At 33.1% G+C, this 16,123-nt stretch overlaps 3 protein-coding genes across 6 annotated transcripts; 1 reads left to right on the top strand and 2 right to left on the bottom strand.

Annotated features, from left to right (window-relative positions):
• Positions 1-25: 25 nt before the first annotated feature.
• Positions 26-745, top strand: LOC142541677 (flowering-promoting factor 1-like protein 3). The gene has a single exon (XM_075648151.1). The coding sequence runs from the start codon at positions 139-141 to the stop codon at positions 448-450; it is 312 nt and encodes a 103-aa protein (XP_075504266.1). The 5' UTR covers positions 26-138; the 3' UTR covers positions 451-745.
• Positions 746-3,806: 3,061 nt separating this feature from the next.
• On the bottom strand, positions 3,807-6,001 carry LOC142541676 (vesicle-associated membrane protein 724-like). Of its 2 annotated transcripts, XM_075648150.1 has the most exons (6): positions 5,879-6,001; positions 5,437-5,628; positions 4,683-4,824; positions 4,491-4,611; positions 4,307-4,369; positions 3,807-4,208 (listed from the first exon to the last, which is right to left on the bottom strand). In XM_075648150.1, the coding sequence occupies exons 2-6, from the start codon at positions 5,624-5,626 to the stop codon at positions 4,059-4,061; spliced, it is 666 nt and encodes a 221-aa protein (XP_075504265.1). In that variant the 5' UTR covers positions 5,627-5,628; positions 5,879-6,001; the 3' UTR covers positions 3,807-4,058. The 2 variants fall into 2 exon arrangements, with proteins under 2 accessions (XP_075504265.1, XP_075504264.1); XM_075648149.1 differs by lacking the exon at positions 5,879-6,001 and having other exon boundaries at positions 5,437-5,800.
• A 1,055-nt stretch (positions 6,002-7,056) lies between these two features.
• On the bottom strand, positions 7,057-10,978 carry LOC142543354 (putative protein phosphatase 2C 40). Of its 3 annotated transcripts, XM_075650571.1 has the most exons (5): positions 10,888-10,972; positions 10,608-10,668; positions 8,349-9,370; positions 7,954-8,218; positions 7,057-7,381 (listed from the first exon to the last, which is right to left on the bottom strand). In XM_075650571.1, exons 3-5 carry the CDS (start codon positions 9,360-9,362, stop codon positions 7,254-7,256), a joined length of 1,407 nt encoding a protein of 468 aa, XP_075506686.1. In that variant the 5' UTR covers positions 9,363-9,370; positions 10,608-10,668; positions 10,888-10,972; the 3' UTR covers positions 7,057-7,253. The 3 variants fall into 3 exon arrangements, with proteins under 3 accessions (XP_075506686.1, XP_075506684.1, XP_075506685.1); XM_075650569.1 differs by having other exon boundaries at positions 10,667-10,978; XM_075650570.1 differs by having other exon boundaries at positions 10,608-10,977.
• Positions 10,979-16,123: the final 5,145 nt, after the last annotated feature.

The following is a 16,123-nucleotide window of genomic DNA, read 5'->3' as shown; positions in this document are numbered from 1 at the left end:
CAGAAACTTATCAGCTTAATTTGAGGTTACCACACAGTACTACCACTCACCTTGTTCCACATAGTATTTGTCATCACAATCCACAGTCTTCCATCCCATACTTCTCTCTTGAAATCCATAGCACAATATCAGGAAGATATGTCTGGTGTTTGGGTGTTCAAAAACGGCGTTGTTCGGCTCGTTGAGAACGCCGGAGAATGCAATACCAAGAAAGTTTTGGTCCATCTTCCCTCAAATGATGTGATCACTTCATATAGTGTTCTGGAGAGGAAATTATTGTCCCTCGGATGGGAGAGGTATTACGATGATCCCGATTTGTTGCAGTTCCATAAGAGATCCACAGTTCATCTGATCTCTCTTCCAAAAGACTTCAACAAGTTCAAGTCCATGCATATGTATGACATTGTTGTCAAGAATCGCAACGAATTTGAAGTTAGGGATACCCAATAATAGTGCTTGGTTAGGTTTCTAACGAGTATTTCGGGTTGTTCTATCGATTGAAGTTAGTGCAAGGGTGTGAGTGATGCTGGAGTTTATTAGGTTTTTGTTAATGTTAAGGTTTGTGTGTGCATGGGAATGTTGTCATAGATAGAGATTAATGTTTTCTATGGATATGTTACTTGTGAAATTGGGGTTGTGATGCTTGGTTTTAGGGTAAGGTTGCCATTGTTACATCAATGTTAAGTTCACTCTCATGATTATAATATCTGAAATGCAATTAATTAATTTTGGTCTACATTAATTTGATTTTTATTGCCTCTTTTCACCTAGCTAATTTGATGTTACAATATTGAAGAACTTTGATAATTTTCCATAAGATAAAATTTAAATAAATTATTTTAATCACAATTCGACGGTTTGTTTTAATTTTAATTTCTTCAATTATCTCACGGAATATTTTCATGAATCTAATTAAGAGGAAAAATAATTTAGATAGTTCTATTGACTTATTGGAAATTGCAAGAACACATTTAATTACTAATAATTTTGTAAAATTATTTTCTATTGCGATGGATATGGTAAACAAACAAGTAATGGGTATTTTGGGTTGGATTCTAACTTTAAAACCTCCCTTTTTGACGATAATGCTTCAAAAGTTTAGTTGATTTCCCACCCCAAATAAGAAATATACTTGTACCAAATATTCACTTTGCCATAACCCTAATCAATCAAAATATACAAGTAGAAAGCAAAATCTTTTTGATCAAGCTACAATATTCTCAATTTTCATTTTTTTTTTAAATTTTTGGGGTGGCTCCATGTCATTTAAAGAATCTCCCTTTTTAGGTTTTAAACCTATTTTTTACTAATTAGATTATCGAAATCCAATTTAGATCAATTTATAGGACGAAATTGATATTCATATTAAGTTAGGTGTACTTACTGTTTTATAGGAAGAATAAAACTTTTTTGAGAATGGATTACTTCAAAATATACTTGATTGTGAAATTGGAAATATGAGTGATAAATCTTGTTAGGATCAAGCGATTACCATTAGGTAAAAAAATATAGTTGTTAGTCAAGACACAACTTTGTTTTCTTATACTTGTGGCAACGCATAGTGCACCTACTTAGGTGTTAATGTCAAACTGTTAGGCTCATGAGTCTGGAGAGGCGTGTGTCTATCTGATGGTGCTGTCTCATATCCTTTAAAGATCAGTCTTATCATTTTCCTACTGTCGGTCTTTGTTGGAAACTGAATTTCGGAAGTTTGACAAACTGAGCGTTTAATAGATTGAACTAACTGATCAAGAAGACTAATAGAAATTGATCTAAAATACGCAAACTATTGGTTGTCCATAATTGAAGATTAGTACGCAGATTTTCAAAGGCAACTGGACTAGCACACTGAACTACGCTTACAATCAGTTACTACAATAAGTTGTGAGCTTATCAGCTACATCCTATAAGTTGATATTTCAGCAGTACACGTTATCAGTTAAGGAAAAGGACGTTCAACCGACAACTATACAAAAGCTGACTGCAACAAGTATTGGGATCATCACATTTCAGAAAAGCTGCAGTATACGACTGTCAGAAGAATGTTGACGTGGCAAACAACAGATAGAAGGTTTCAAATCGTATTCAATATTACCGTTGGAGGCAAAGCCTATAAATAACAGAGAAGAGCAGCTGAGAAACTATCTGAATCAACCTGATCGATATACTATTCTATCAACTGAGCTGTTACTCTGCTGAAATCTTTGCAAATTTCAAACTTCACGCTTATTGTATACATTCATAGCATTCAAGGCTATACTTCGAGCTTACAAGTACAAACTGTTATTATTATAATATTTGATCTTGAAGAGATCAGTTGTGCTAAATTATTTCAGTCCAATTGAATACTGTAAACTGGTTCGTAATTAAGAGTTTCAGTTTGACATTGTTAAGTCCAAAACTGAAGTGGGTCTGTACAACTCTTTTATCGATCAAAGTGTTTTAGTGAATATCTTATCTTTGTGATAGAAGGGGTGACATACGAGTGTTTGAAATCTCCGAACATCCATAAAATCTTGTGTCTTCTTATTTCAGTTTTATTGTATCTATCAGTCAGTTTATTTCCGCACTTCTATTGTTAACTGATTGATATCGACTTACAAGATTGCCGAGTATCAGTATATTACTAAACTGACTCATAAAAAGAGAAAAATGTTGTGAAAATTGTTAGTGTTTATTCAACCCCCTTCTAAACATTCTTTCACCTTTACCCGATCCTATCAGTCATATCCATAACTGAGATAATATTATCCGTTAAGATCTGACGTCACTTTTTTACGACACATCTGGCCAACCAAATCAAGCAGAGCAACGTCAGTAGCTTGACATACGAGAACTTCTCAGGAGGTCACTCATCTCAATACTACTCTCACTCATACACACTTAATCCAACAAACCTAATTGTAATTTTTTTTTTATCTAAATAAACTATCTGAACACAATATTTGATGTTTTGTTTAGATAGTTATTATGTACTCCATTCTTGTCTTGCAGTGTCCATCACGTATAAAATGGGACTTCGAATTTTAATTTTGGATTAATATTAAAATATTAAAAACAAAAATAAAGATAAAGAAAGATAAAAGAGGTATTCAGTAAGGAGAACAATGTTTATATGAAAATTATGAGTGACGTCGGGCATTGCTAGCGTTGTCTCGGACATTGCTAACGTGTCCGATATCACTTCAATATTCTGATGGACAATGATCAAAATTGAGAAAAATGTTCAAGTGAGTGGACTAAAACTATGAATTGACCGAAAAATGACCAAAAATAAAAATAAGTAAGTTACATAACAAAAAATGTTGGTTTCCCATTTAGTAATTTAAAAATTTTGGAGAATAAATGAGATATAACATTTATAGGTTAACTTCAAATTCACAAGCTAAAATATGCTTTTATAATATTTTATTAATATAAATGAAGTATTTTTTACTTCCGTATTCTAAAATTTTCGTACAATATAATTAAATTAAATTATCTAATCTTCTCATATTTCATAATATAAAATAATATCGAGAGTATATAGAATAGAGAATATAGTATAATTTGTTCATTTTTCATTTTACTTCTAAAACTTCCCATTTATAGTTTTAGTTCAATATGTTGGTTCTTGCTTCACATTTAATCTTTTTCCGTTGGAGTCGATTTTTTGTCAGCAATTATGATGCCACATTATCAATTTTCGGTTATACGTCGCCATTTTGGTGAAAAAACTAAAATAAAAAACAATGACTCACTTGCTGTACTAAAACTGTAACATGAAAATAATTTGTACAAAAAATGTAAAATTCGACAAGTACAAGACTAAACTTGTAATTTCCTAATAGTACAGATATCCACGATAAAAACTAAACTCAAATCATTACAAGGAAATCATCTCTAAATGATGCAATATGATGATTCTCACGTCTCTAAACAATGTAGTTTCTATCAAATAACAAAAGAAACAACGAAGATTTTACACTGAAAAACCAACATATTTGACACATAAATGACTCATCTGTGTATTCAGAACCAAGTTTACATATATTGTTCAAATGGAAACAAGATCCATTCTAATTTGAGCAGTTAAAACCGCGACAAATAGAAAGCCAGATTATGAGTGCTAAGAGGATAAGGATTCCAAGGACAATTAACTTAATTTTCATATTCTGATACCACATCTTTCGTTTGATCTGTTCCCCCCTTTTCTTGAATTCTTTAGCCTGAAATCATGAAACATGGTGTTAAAAAGTGTATTTGAATCTGATTTCAAGATTTCAGAGCAAAGAAAAGTACGCATCATGCAGCATTAACATCTTACATTGTCACGTAAATCTTCAGCCTTGTTGCTAAGATCATCTATTGCTCCTCCTCTTTGAATTGTCTGTAAAAGTACATGATATGATCATACACATTTATGTCACCACTCGAGATCGAGAGATCAAAGAAAAAGTTGAAATGCAATCAAAAGCAACAAACAAGTGCAAATTGAGTATTATATATACCTTGTCTATATTCTCCCTCATAATATTTTGGACTTGGGTAACTTGAGCCTGTACTTTTGAAAGTTTATCGATCTCTTCGGTGTGCTCAGTTACATATTTCATTTGCTCTTTCATAAGCGGCCTGCATTTTACATGCTTTCAGTTTCTTGCATTTCATGCAGTGCTAACTAATGATTTATATTTGGTTTTTACCCGAATTCTTTGCTGAGGCTTTTGGCAACTGCAGTATCTGCTTTACCAGCACTATATTTTCTCAAGAAATCAGATCTTATACGTTCCAGAAGAGCAATTGAAATCGGTTGTCGAACAGATTCATTGGCAACTACGCAATAAGCTGTAAAAATTTTTAAACACAGCGTCAAGTTGATTGATGCAGAATTATACAAAAACAGGTCTACTTGACACAAAATGTTCTTTAAACATGACCCCATGAGTGCTGATATTATCTCGATAATTACGACAATTTTAGCTACTAATGCACATTTCTTATTCTTCTGCGATGAAAATATCAAGTGAGGACCAGAAGAACTCAACCATATCAAGGGACCATGAACTTTTGAAGTTGCTAGCAGATAATATCGGCATATATGATTTTCATTCTAAATATAATTAAATTCTTACTTATGAAGTCGTCCTCGAGTTAAATGTTTATTAAAATTTTCATCCTGTAGGAGACCTAAAACTAGCCCAAAAATTAGAGAACCAAATTCAAGTATAGCTATAAACAGTCTTGAGAACTCTTTTCATTATGAAAAAGATTGGCAGATTGCTTCAACTGCTGGTCCGTGTAAAGAACTGATCAGGAAGTTAAAGACTCCAACTTTTCATCATCTAACCAAGATCCAGGAAAACCCATTTCAAAATCAACTCCGATTTCCCAACAAAATCAATCATGAAGATCAACAAACAAAAACATGGAGCCATAAAAATGAGAAGAAACAATTACCATAGCCATCTGCAACTAGGTAGTTAAACGTATGTTGATCATACTGGTAAATGAATTTGTTGCTTGATGAAGGCAACTTCTGCAAGCACTGCTCCGCCACCGCTGCAAAGTTCCCGGTGATCTCGGAGTACTCAGCCAATATCACCGTGCCGCGTGCCACGAAGCTGTATACAAACGATTCTTGACCCATGGCTGCTAAAAAAAATTTAGTCACGCACAGAACCTACCACCAAGTAAATAAAGATCGAGCTTCTCTGTTTAACGTTCAAGGATTTATGTTACTTGCTGTTTCTTGAAAATATTACAAATAATAAACCTCTATTCTCGGTTACATCTTACATGTTTCGTTTCTTTTTAATATAAAAAACAAGAACCCAGTATTTGAAACCAAAAATTCAAGTCAACGAGTTTGAAAAGTATAAAGTTCTAGCGAGACGCGTACTTTTAAGAAGGGTTTAATTTCCGCATGGATGAGCTGCGAGTTCTTTTGCTTTGCAACTAAGGTTTCTAGTTTTCTTATTAATATTTTCAACTTTAATAGATGGGAAGTGTTGGAGACCGTCTTACGGCGTTGTTTGAAAATGAATGGGTCATAAAATCAAAATCGTCCTTAATTAAAATGCCACGTGTTCGTGTAATATTCTTGCAAGAGTTTGTGGACCAAATCTGATTTCGAGAGGTTGTGTACTTGTGACTCAACCTAAGACCAGCATACATTTGCTTGAATGGTATATGGAAAGTATTTGTGCCTTTCTCGCTTGTGTGAATGCATGCACTAATACATGAGATTTTTGTTTATTTCTATTGAATGAATTCATTGTAAATATGTAAAATCCTTGGAGGTTCAAGAACTTGGGATGTGTATTGGAGATTCAAGTGAAATAGTTTATACTGTACAAACTCGAGCTCGATTCTCTCAAATTCTTTAGCATGTGTAAGGTGTCTCTTGCCGCAGTTTGTCTGCTTTCGTAGATAGTTCCAAGTATGTTGATTGTGGATAATTGATGTATGACCCGTTTATTTTCATGCGCAAAAAGTTAATGCAGTAAGCATCGATGCAGAAACCTTGATCAAGAAACTGATGAGGTCTGGAAAATTAAAGCGTGCAAAAATTGTGCTCAGATAAGCCTACAAGTAGAAGCTTAGAGAACATAGTGAGAATGAGGATGAAGAAATTACAGCAGAGAATAGTGTTTATGGCAACAGAAAACTTCTAGCTAGTGTCATCTCTCCAAGTTTGTCCCTTCAGTCTCTTATTAGTGTGATTCAAAAAAGAAAAAAGAAACAACTGATTACCAGTATGCGAAATTGGATATCGACAACTTCCCAGCATAATAAGTTCATATTCATATTAAGAGTTTCACATGATGAGGTTCTGGAAGTAACTAAAGAGCCACACATTTGTTTAGCAGAGATTTTTACTGAAAGTGATTAGTTTATGTGGAACAGACCCATCTTTTGGGTATTATCCTGTTTTTATAAGGAAGAGTTTCCAGCAATCAATTGACTTCATCACCAAGCCTCATAACAAGAAACAAATTAAACGACCGCAGCGGAATGTTCTATACTTAATTTGAAGATGGCACACAAGATACTATAATCTGTGAATAGAGATATTAGTAACAGATAAAAAGATCGAATCTTTCGCTAAATATAACACGACATAACATATAATATGGTTTTAAGACAGTAAGCCAAAAACTTAATCTGTCTGAAGGAATTTAATGCTAACAGGCTGCAAAAACAATGCGGGTATTTAATATTTATACCCTTCAAGAATTGAGATTATTGTTTTAAAAAATATTTGACTCGGCTACTCATAGACATGTTGATGCCTTTGAAGTTCGTTTGTCCATGCCTAGAACGATTACAATAACTGTAACATCGTCGTGATATTTCCGCCTTCTGCCAGCAGGAATACTCATCAGCTCTTCCATACTAAAACCTGAAAATATGCATGAAACAAGATTGAATAAATATGCTGACCAGCCGCAAAAACTTGTATAAACTAATAATTCAAACTTATATTTTGTTATGTTCAAGTAGATTGTCTCTAATGGTGTGACGTATATTACTTATTTCCTCTTTAAATAATTCACTTAACAACAAATCATTGATGAGACAGAATGCAAGTGGACAATATGAAAAGTTAAACTACTACTACTATGATGAGTTATTTAATCTGGTCCACTCCGAAATTGTCCAAATGCAGCCAAAGATACCAACCGAAGAGCAGTAAATTATATAAAATTATCAAATTGTTAAATAAGCAATATTAACAGCACAAAAGAGAATCAGATTTTTCTTTTTAAGTCAAACTTAATATGATGCACAATGTAATAACTACGCAGCGTCTAAGATTTCAAACTTACAGATGATCTGGCATACTTCTTCTGATATTAAGTATTGTTCAAAGAAATCATCAAACATGATCATAATCTATAAAACGTAGGAAAACGACCTTCTACTGTTGCATTTCAGGACAGAAAATTAAAGACAAGAGAATTGGTGGTGTACCAGCTGACTCTGCTGCTCTTGCAGCAAGCTGTTCGACGAGAAATTTAGCTGGATCACCTGAAGGGTTCCTGAATATATATGAATTTACAAGCTTTACGACTTCATTGTTGCTGAAGAAGTCGAACAAGCCGTCACTCCCTAGTACGACAAAATGATCAGACTTTGAAACCTCATGTACCACTAGTGATGGTTCTGTGGATACATACGGGGGACTTATGAGATTACGGACACGAAGAATACCCATCAAAGCATCATTCATGTCTTTCTGCATAACAGAAGCGACATGATTAGATTTCGTATAAAGTGCAAAAGAATGCTTGTCACATATAAACACCAAATATGAACAAATGTTCTGATTTCAGACCCTGCAAGAAAACTTCAAAACATTCTTGTACCTTCTTCAAGTAACCAACTCCAAAGGCCCTTGTAACCTTTAGCTTCCCCTTGACTTTACCGGCCACAATTGTTGAAGGGTCATCAAGATGATCATTCATAAGTCTGGTTCTTTCCACCACATTGTCGACGGTATGGCTATCAGTGAGCTGGATGGTTTGCAGCCTTGCTGTTCTGTTCATGTCACCTCCTTCGTCATATGAAGCCAACACGGCTCGACTATCACCCACGTTAAGTAGGTACAAATCCTTTCCATGTAGTAGCACTAGTAAAACACAAGATCCTATAGATACTAAATCGGGACGGTCTTCCATTTCTTGTTCGACCATGTGTAGGAATTCGTTCTCTGCCTGACTAAGTGCAAGGTGAAGGCTGTTAAGAACACTCTGCTTAAACGAAGAATCAGAAGACTCATGCACGATATCCCAGTCTAGTAAGCTCAGATGAAACACAACCGTTTCGTACAAAGTTCCAGCCAGGAAATCAGCCGCATCCCGTCCATTGAACCCATCATAGATAGCACAGAAAAGCCAGCCGTTCTCTTCGGAACAAACAGCTTGAACTCTATCTTCACCAGCGGCGCCTCCAGCCACTTGTACTTCCTCTGCATTGAGGAAACTCGATGAAAATGGATCATTATCGAGTGTCTCATTTGGTGAAGATGGACTTATACTCATATTCGATATGCTACTCTGCAGAGAAGATGATAAAAACTCCATTTTTCCCAGGGACGGCGAAGAAGGGATTCTGCGGAATGAATTAGGAGAGTCCATAGTTGGCAAAATTTCTGTCCCGATTATCCCATTACACATATTCGTATTAGCTAACGTAGCATTGCCACTCAATGCCGCACCGGAGAGACAAGAGAAGGAGCTGTTTGCTCTTCGGAGCTTCCCTGGAGATGGAATATCGATACCATGTGGGATACCCCAAGAATTATCATTCTTGGTGTCACATTGATAGCCAAAACTAACTTTGATCTCTCCAGCTGGATCCTTTATGATTTCCCTTTGCATCTTTGTAGCTTAGAAAAACAAGAAGAGTTTGGTCACTAACTAATCCTTTAGTATTTGTGTTGATTCCCAGATAATACCTCACGCCAAGACGTTCAAGAAATGAAATACGACACCTCTGGGACAACTATTAATTGCATTGGAGGTGATGGATTTGAAATCCATGGATTTCGATTATGATTTTATTGTTAACAACGAAACAATATATCAAATCTTGATTCTATATTGAGTGATCGGGTTAGACAAAATAGAATGTATTTCAAATGACACTTTTATTTAATTTAAAATAAATCCTGATTAACATGAAACACTATATAAACATGCAAAGAGTGAATTTGAAATTCATGATATTGCTTATCTAAAACAACAAAAGTACAATTGAATACTTTGAAATCCATACATTTGAAATCCATCAATCCAAATGGAACCTTAAATATTCAAGTGATGGATTTTCTTAGCCAACATACTGCCATTCACAATTTCTACAGCTCAAGTTGACAGGATTATAAGACAAATAAATAAGCTTTTCTTAGACATGATATAGGAAGAGTCAGAGACAAGGACATTTACACTCGATGACAATGCTTATCCAAATGCTCTATCCTGTGAGACGATTAAATTTTCTGCAAGACTACTAGCAGATAAAATTTAATGCACCAATTAGAATTGTATACCAGAGATCATGGGCACCATACTGCCAGCAGCACACCCTATCTACAAGAAAATAAATTTGGGCAGAGTCTCCTTTCTTTTTTCGTAAAAACATTCTTCTTTTTTAATAAACATATAAAATTAACGGAGTGATCTTTAGTGATTACTGTATATTTTCCCAGAGCAGTAACACTAAATTACATATTCTGAGGTTTTGCCAATGCATCGAGTAAACAAGATCCTACCTTTTTTCAAGAATTTCTTCACAAGTTCAAAAGAGGAGAAAGATCTAAATTGTAAGAAATACCAAAAAGTAAAACCATAGCATGGTCAATTATAGCAATACATGGTACCCAACACACCGATCGCATTTTAAGGTTCATAACTGGTTTTTCCAATCACGTATATCAGCACAAAATATCTCATTACAAAGATTACACCATTCAACAGTTCAAAACAAGAACTTTTTCAATACTGAACCGAAATCATTAAAAGATCATCTTTATTCGTGTACTGCTCCAAACCACAAAAAGAACAGAAACATGGCCAGAAACACCAAGAAAGATTGAAAATGGAACAACCCAACCTAATACTCACCTTCCTGACAACAACCAAGATCCCTTAAAACCTCGAATATGTATCATGCACAAATACACACCTGGGGGGACAAAAACACAGAAAATGATAAGGGCAGGAATAATATGACAAGTGTGGGCAGCACACGCGCATACACACACAGATGCAAAACAAGCGTTGAAAGAAGAATCTTGAAACAGGAAAAGGAGAAGACGATGAGAAAAGACTTTGCTAATTATAGAGGAATTGAATTTAATGGGAACGAAGGGGGCCAAACTTGTCTTGAGATTCACCAATTTACCAGTTAAAATTTATTAAAATAATATATATACATATATATATTCAAGTGCTCTTATGCAGAGGGAAGGGTCCTGATTGTTGGCTCTCTCTCTGTGCGTAGAGTTTTCTTGTATGGAATCTGACTATACTTTTCTTTTACGTAGATGAGAAATATCTTCCGCTCTTTTCTCTGTTTTTTTTTTGTGCAATTTTTCTCACTTTACTTTTTTTGAAGAATAGGTGAGCCAGGAACATGGCTCTACCGGGATTAAAATTTTAAACTCTAAAATTTTTTAATATTTTAAATTGATCTATCCGGACTAATATCGTATTAATTCAAAATTATACAAAATTTACATATAATTTTTTTTAAAAAAAATTGGACCACCCGGGCTTTAACTGTGGATCCGTCCGTGGGGTCAACCTTGCCGATACTCACAATAAAAAGTAATACTCTTAGCATAAAAAATAATATGTTTTCATGGATGATCCAAATAAGAGATCTGTCTCACAAAATACGACCGGTGAGACCGTCTCATACAAATTTTTGTCTTGTTTGAAATGTCCACATTTTTTCTCTTTGTTTTATTTTATAAATACTTCCCTCCCTTAAGTATATTTTATCATTTTATATTATAATTATAATATATCATATGTTATTGGCCTTTCATGTAAACTATTATATATATTTTAATCATATTAAATTAGTATATATTAAGTTAAAAGACATGGAGACAGAGGACACAAGTTTGCAAATTTTGTCGTTGTATTACAGCTTGCATCATTATATTTTAAATTTCGGGGTGGGGGAAGGTTGCATCATCATTTGCATGCTATAAATTTTGGTTTTTAGTTTTTCAATGCATTTTTTTATTTGATGTGGGGTTTATGATTTTGATTTTGATGTATATTAGTTTAATTAGTATTTTGTTTAATGATGCGACTTTGATTAATGTATATTAGTTTAATTAGTATTTTGTTTAATGATGTCATTTTGATAGTTGCATAGGTTGTTCATAAGTAATATATTTCGATGAGTCCGAATATCGTATTCATATGGAAGTTAAGTTAATTACAAATTCACTGTAATGTTCTTTTGTTTTGTCTTTTTTATTTTAATTGATAATTTTTAATTGTTCAAATTTTAGTTCAAATAATTGAGATTAGAGAATTCACTCTTTGTATTTTAATAAAGTTAATATTAATTATTGAAATCCAATTAATAAAATAGTTTCAATATATTAAATAATCATATTTATATTATGTTATATATTATTATCTTATAAGTATTTAATATATACCAAAACTCATAAATGTTGTCAAGTATTTATTGTGTTATATATATATTTGTAAACACTAAATCAAGATTCTCACATTAAATGGTTGATAAAAACTATACAAACATTTAAATAGTATCAAAAAATTAATATTATGATATTTTCATATATAATAAATCAAGGGATCCACTTTAAATGATTGGTAATGTCAAACTAACATTTAAATGGTTTTAAGAATTTAGTGTAACATATAGCAACAATAAATCAAAATTCCTACTTATAAATAGGGAACAATAATGCTTAAAGAATTAAATATAACATAAACAATAAATAATGATTAAATAATATAAAACATATATTATTACATTTTAATAACCTTATTATCATACCAAGAGTTTCATATTTTAATCTCAACTTTGGAAAGCTAAATACTCATTATTCAAAGTATAAAACTTTGAATATGAAATTAACATGCTAATTATATTTAAATGAATAAATAAAAGAAAAACAAAGAGAAAAATATTATGAACTCAAAGGTTTGTTCATAGAATGAGAGATATCTCAATACATTACAATACACCCTATTTATAGCCAAATTTGGGGAGACAACCACAAATAAAATATTTTTTTTACACATAAATCTTTATTAGTGTTCCAAGAAAATATGTCATCATACACATCACTTTTGAAAATCTTCACATCCGATTTTGCTTTTTCACATAAAACAAAACATATAAATAATTGAGTTGTTTAAATTTTAGTATTTTTTTGTTACCATTTGACAAAATAATTTGAGAGATATGGTCAAAATGCAAGCATGGTAAAACTGTCACTCCTTTTTTAACTTTATTTTTTGCTTAATTTGATCTCAATTGTGAGAAGATTTTTATCTCATGCTTGCTACCAATATTTTAGATATTAAAATCAACTTTCTACATGTCCAAGAATCATCTTAATCTCATTTGCAAACCTAAGGTTATTCTTGTTTTATCGAACCTGTAAAAATAATAAAAAGTTATAATTACACAACAACTTATATTTTATACAATTTATTATAAAACTTATAATATTTAAACAATTAATAAAACAAAAAATATAAATTTATATTATAAAACATTTCATTAATGTACAATTTTTATGTTTATCACACCCCCAACCAGCTTATTGCTAGTCTCTAGCAATTTAATCGTTAATAGCAATACAAACATATTGATTAATTTAAATAGAAAAGTAATCAAAATTATTCAAGTGTTTTGATGGATCGTTTCGGGCACCTTTGAAGGTGCTTCAAACACAATATTCTCACTTAGCTGCAATAGATCGTGTTCTAAGAATGTAAACACCGATGAATTAGATCGAGTTTGGTTTTAAATCAAAGGAAAATACTCGAAATAATCCTTTGTTAAGAAAGCTAATCAGTTTAAATATTTTAACTTGTGTAAACTGATTAACTGATATAACTGGTATCAGTTCTTGCATTTATCAGTTCAGTTATGGTAAGAACTGAACTGATAACAGCTCGAACTGATCAAATCAGTTTGAAAACAAATGTTAAACAGTTAAGTACACAATATATTTTTATGAATGTTCAGAGACTTCAACTGCTCCTACGTCACCCTTTCTACCATCTCGGGTAGGTTTCACTAGGAAGCTTTGATTTATACAATATCTTGTACAAACCCACTCAGCTTAGGACTTACCCTACTGCCTAACTGAACTCCTAACATAGACTGAAGACATCACCTTCTAGCCAACACTTTTTAATGTCTATATGTCAAAGACTACATACACAAGTTTTACGTATTTGTGCAAGACTCACTCAGCTATTCAATAAGCTCAACTCTCTGTATATGTGAGTGATTGTGTGTGTGTGTGTCAGAACTGAACTATAAATACAACACGAAAGTGTTCTCAAACACTGAGAATTTTGCTTCTAGGCTAAGCAATTGACATGTCTTTTTTCTCTTCTTTTCTGATCTTCACACACTTGTGTATTGATGATCTTGGTCTGGTATTTATAGAAGCAATGAGACTGTACACCAAGACTCATCAAATATGAATGTTGCAGTTTGAATTTGTTCCTCGATATTGTCTTGTACTTTCCGATTGCCATTCTGGAACGTTTTGGCTTTAAGTACTACTGCAACGTCTATTATTGCCCTTCCTAGAACAGTTAGCTCTGATACCAATTGATGGATCGAAGGTGCCCGAACCGATCTATCATGTTTAAATTAAAGTTGAAAACTGTCAAAGTTATATCAAGATCATCATAAATATAATTTATGAAATAATCTGAGATGATCAATTCAAAGTTTATTTTCAGGTAATTAAATGTACATGGCCTTCAAATTTTTTAAGTAAAATCTCAACTTCATATCTCACAGATTAATAAATGTTACAATTCATGGGAGCGATTTTTCTCATGGAGTTGGAATACATATAAATGCTCAAGAAAATGGTTTATAGAATGCAGACATACAAACGAGCTAAATTAATCAAAATATAGGAAATCCATTGATTAAAAATCTAGTTATTCTTATTATATATATATTTTTTCCTGATCTTCTTTTGAGAATTTTTTTCTTTCATAACATCATAGAAGCAGACTAAGTTTATGCTTCTTCATCACATATTTATTTATTTTGTATAATATATTTCTCTCTTTTTATTTTTTTTCTTTCTTTTTTTCTTTTTTATGAGAGATAAATTGGTCGTAGCATGTAACTTTAAAAATACATAGATCTTCAACATCTCTTTTTTTTCTTTTTTTTTCAGGAAATATCAGATATTTTTTTCAAAATAAGAACTCAAGATCTAAACAATAGATAGCCTCTCTCATGATCTATAAATGCTCGAAAGTTATTTTTTCAATCCTCTCCACTCACTCACAAAATATGTATGCGTTTAAAATTTTAGGCACTCTTATCAGGTATATCTTGGACCATATACTTTTATAATTGATCTTTATCACAATGGTTAATCACTCAAAAAGATTTCATAAATCATATTTTTATAGTGATCAGAATATTAAAATTGACATTTTTCAATTAAAAATTTAAATATCCTTAGATAGATTAATACATTTTCTAATTTAAACCTTTCAAACATGTAATGTATGATATTTTTGCAAAAATTACTAAGATACAAACAATAAACATGGTTATTGTAAGGTTGAGAAATTTATCATGTTAATCTGAAATGATTTAGTTATTAATTGATGTGATTATAGACGGAATGAATCAGACCGAGAAAGACTAGAAAAGACGCGAAATATGTGCGAGGGAGATGCCATCCGCGCACATGCGCGATCTGGTGCGCACACATGCGCGGGTTTGGCAGAAGAACCCGCGCATATGCACGGCGTGAGGGCGCGCATATGTCGCGCATATGCGCGAGGTGTCCAGTAGCCAAGGAGCTATAACAGAACATTGCGCGCACATGCGCGACGTGAGCCGGGCACATGCGCGAGGTAGGCAGAGAGTTGGGCGCACATGCGCGGGGTGAAGTCACGCATATGCGCAAGTGGTAGAATGCCGAGATAGTAGGTCTCGCACATATGCGCGAGTATAGGACGCGCATATGCGCGAGCTGATAAATATTCGGACAAAACTCTCGGTGCATATGCGCGGGACTTGGGCGCGCATATGCGCGAGTCATGGAGAATGAAAAATCGACACTTGGTTCATCAATGCAACGTGTATGTATATACATAATATATATATATACACATATATATATATATATAAATCCTTCCTTCCTCAGCAACAAAGAGAAGGGAAACGAGGAAAGAAGAAGAAGCTTCAAGTCCCGTACGTAGAAGTGTGAGTTACGTGAAATCCAACCGTATGATTTTCAATCCGAGTACAGTGCCGAGTTCCTAGCGACGACAGCTACAGCAGGACGTAAGTTTTATTGAATTCAGATATCGTTTGAAATTATGATATTGGGGGAATTATGATTTGACTGATATATTGTGTTCTG

This window comes from Primulina tabacum, chromosome 4 (genome assembly GCF_025594145.1).
Source record: "Primulina tabacum isolate GXHZ01 chromosome 4, ASM2559414v2, whole genome shotgun sequence".
NCBI lineage: Eukaryota > Viridiplantae > Streptophyta > Magnoliopsida > Lamiales > Gesneriaceae > Primulina > Primulina tabacum.
Note: the sequence above shows the minus strand (reverse complement) of the source record. Positions and strands in the feature narration are given on the sequence as shown.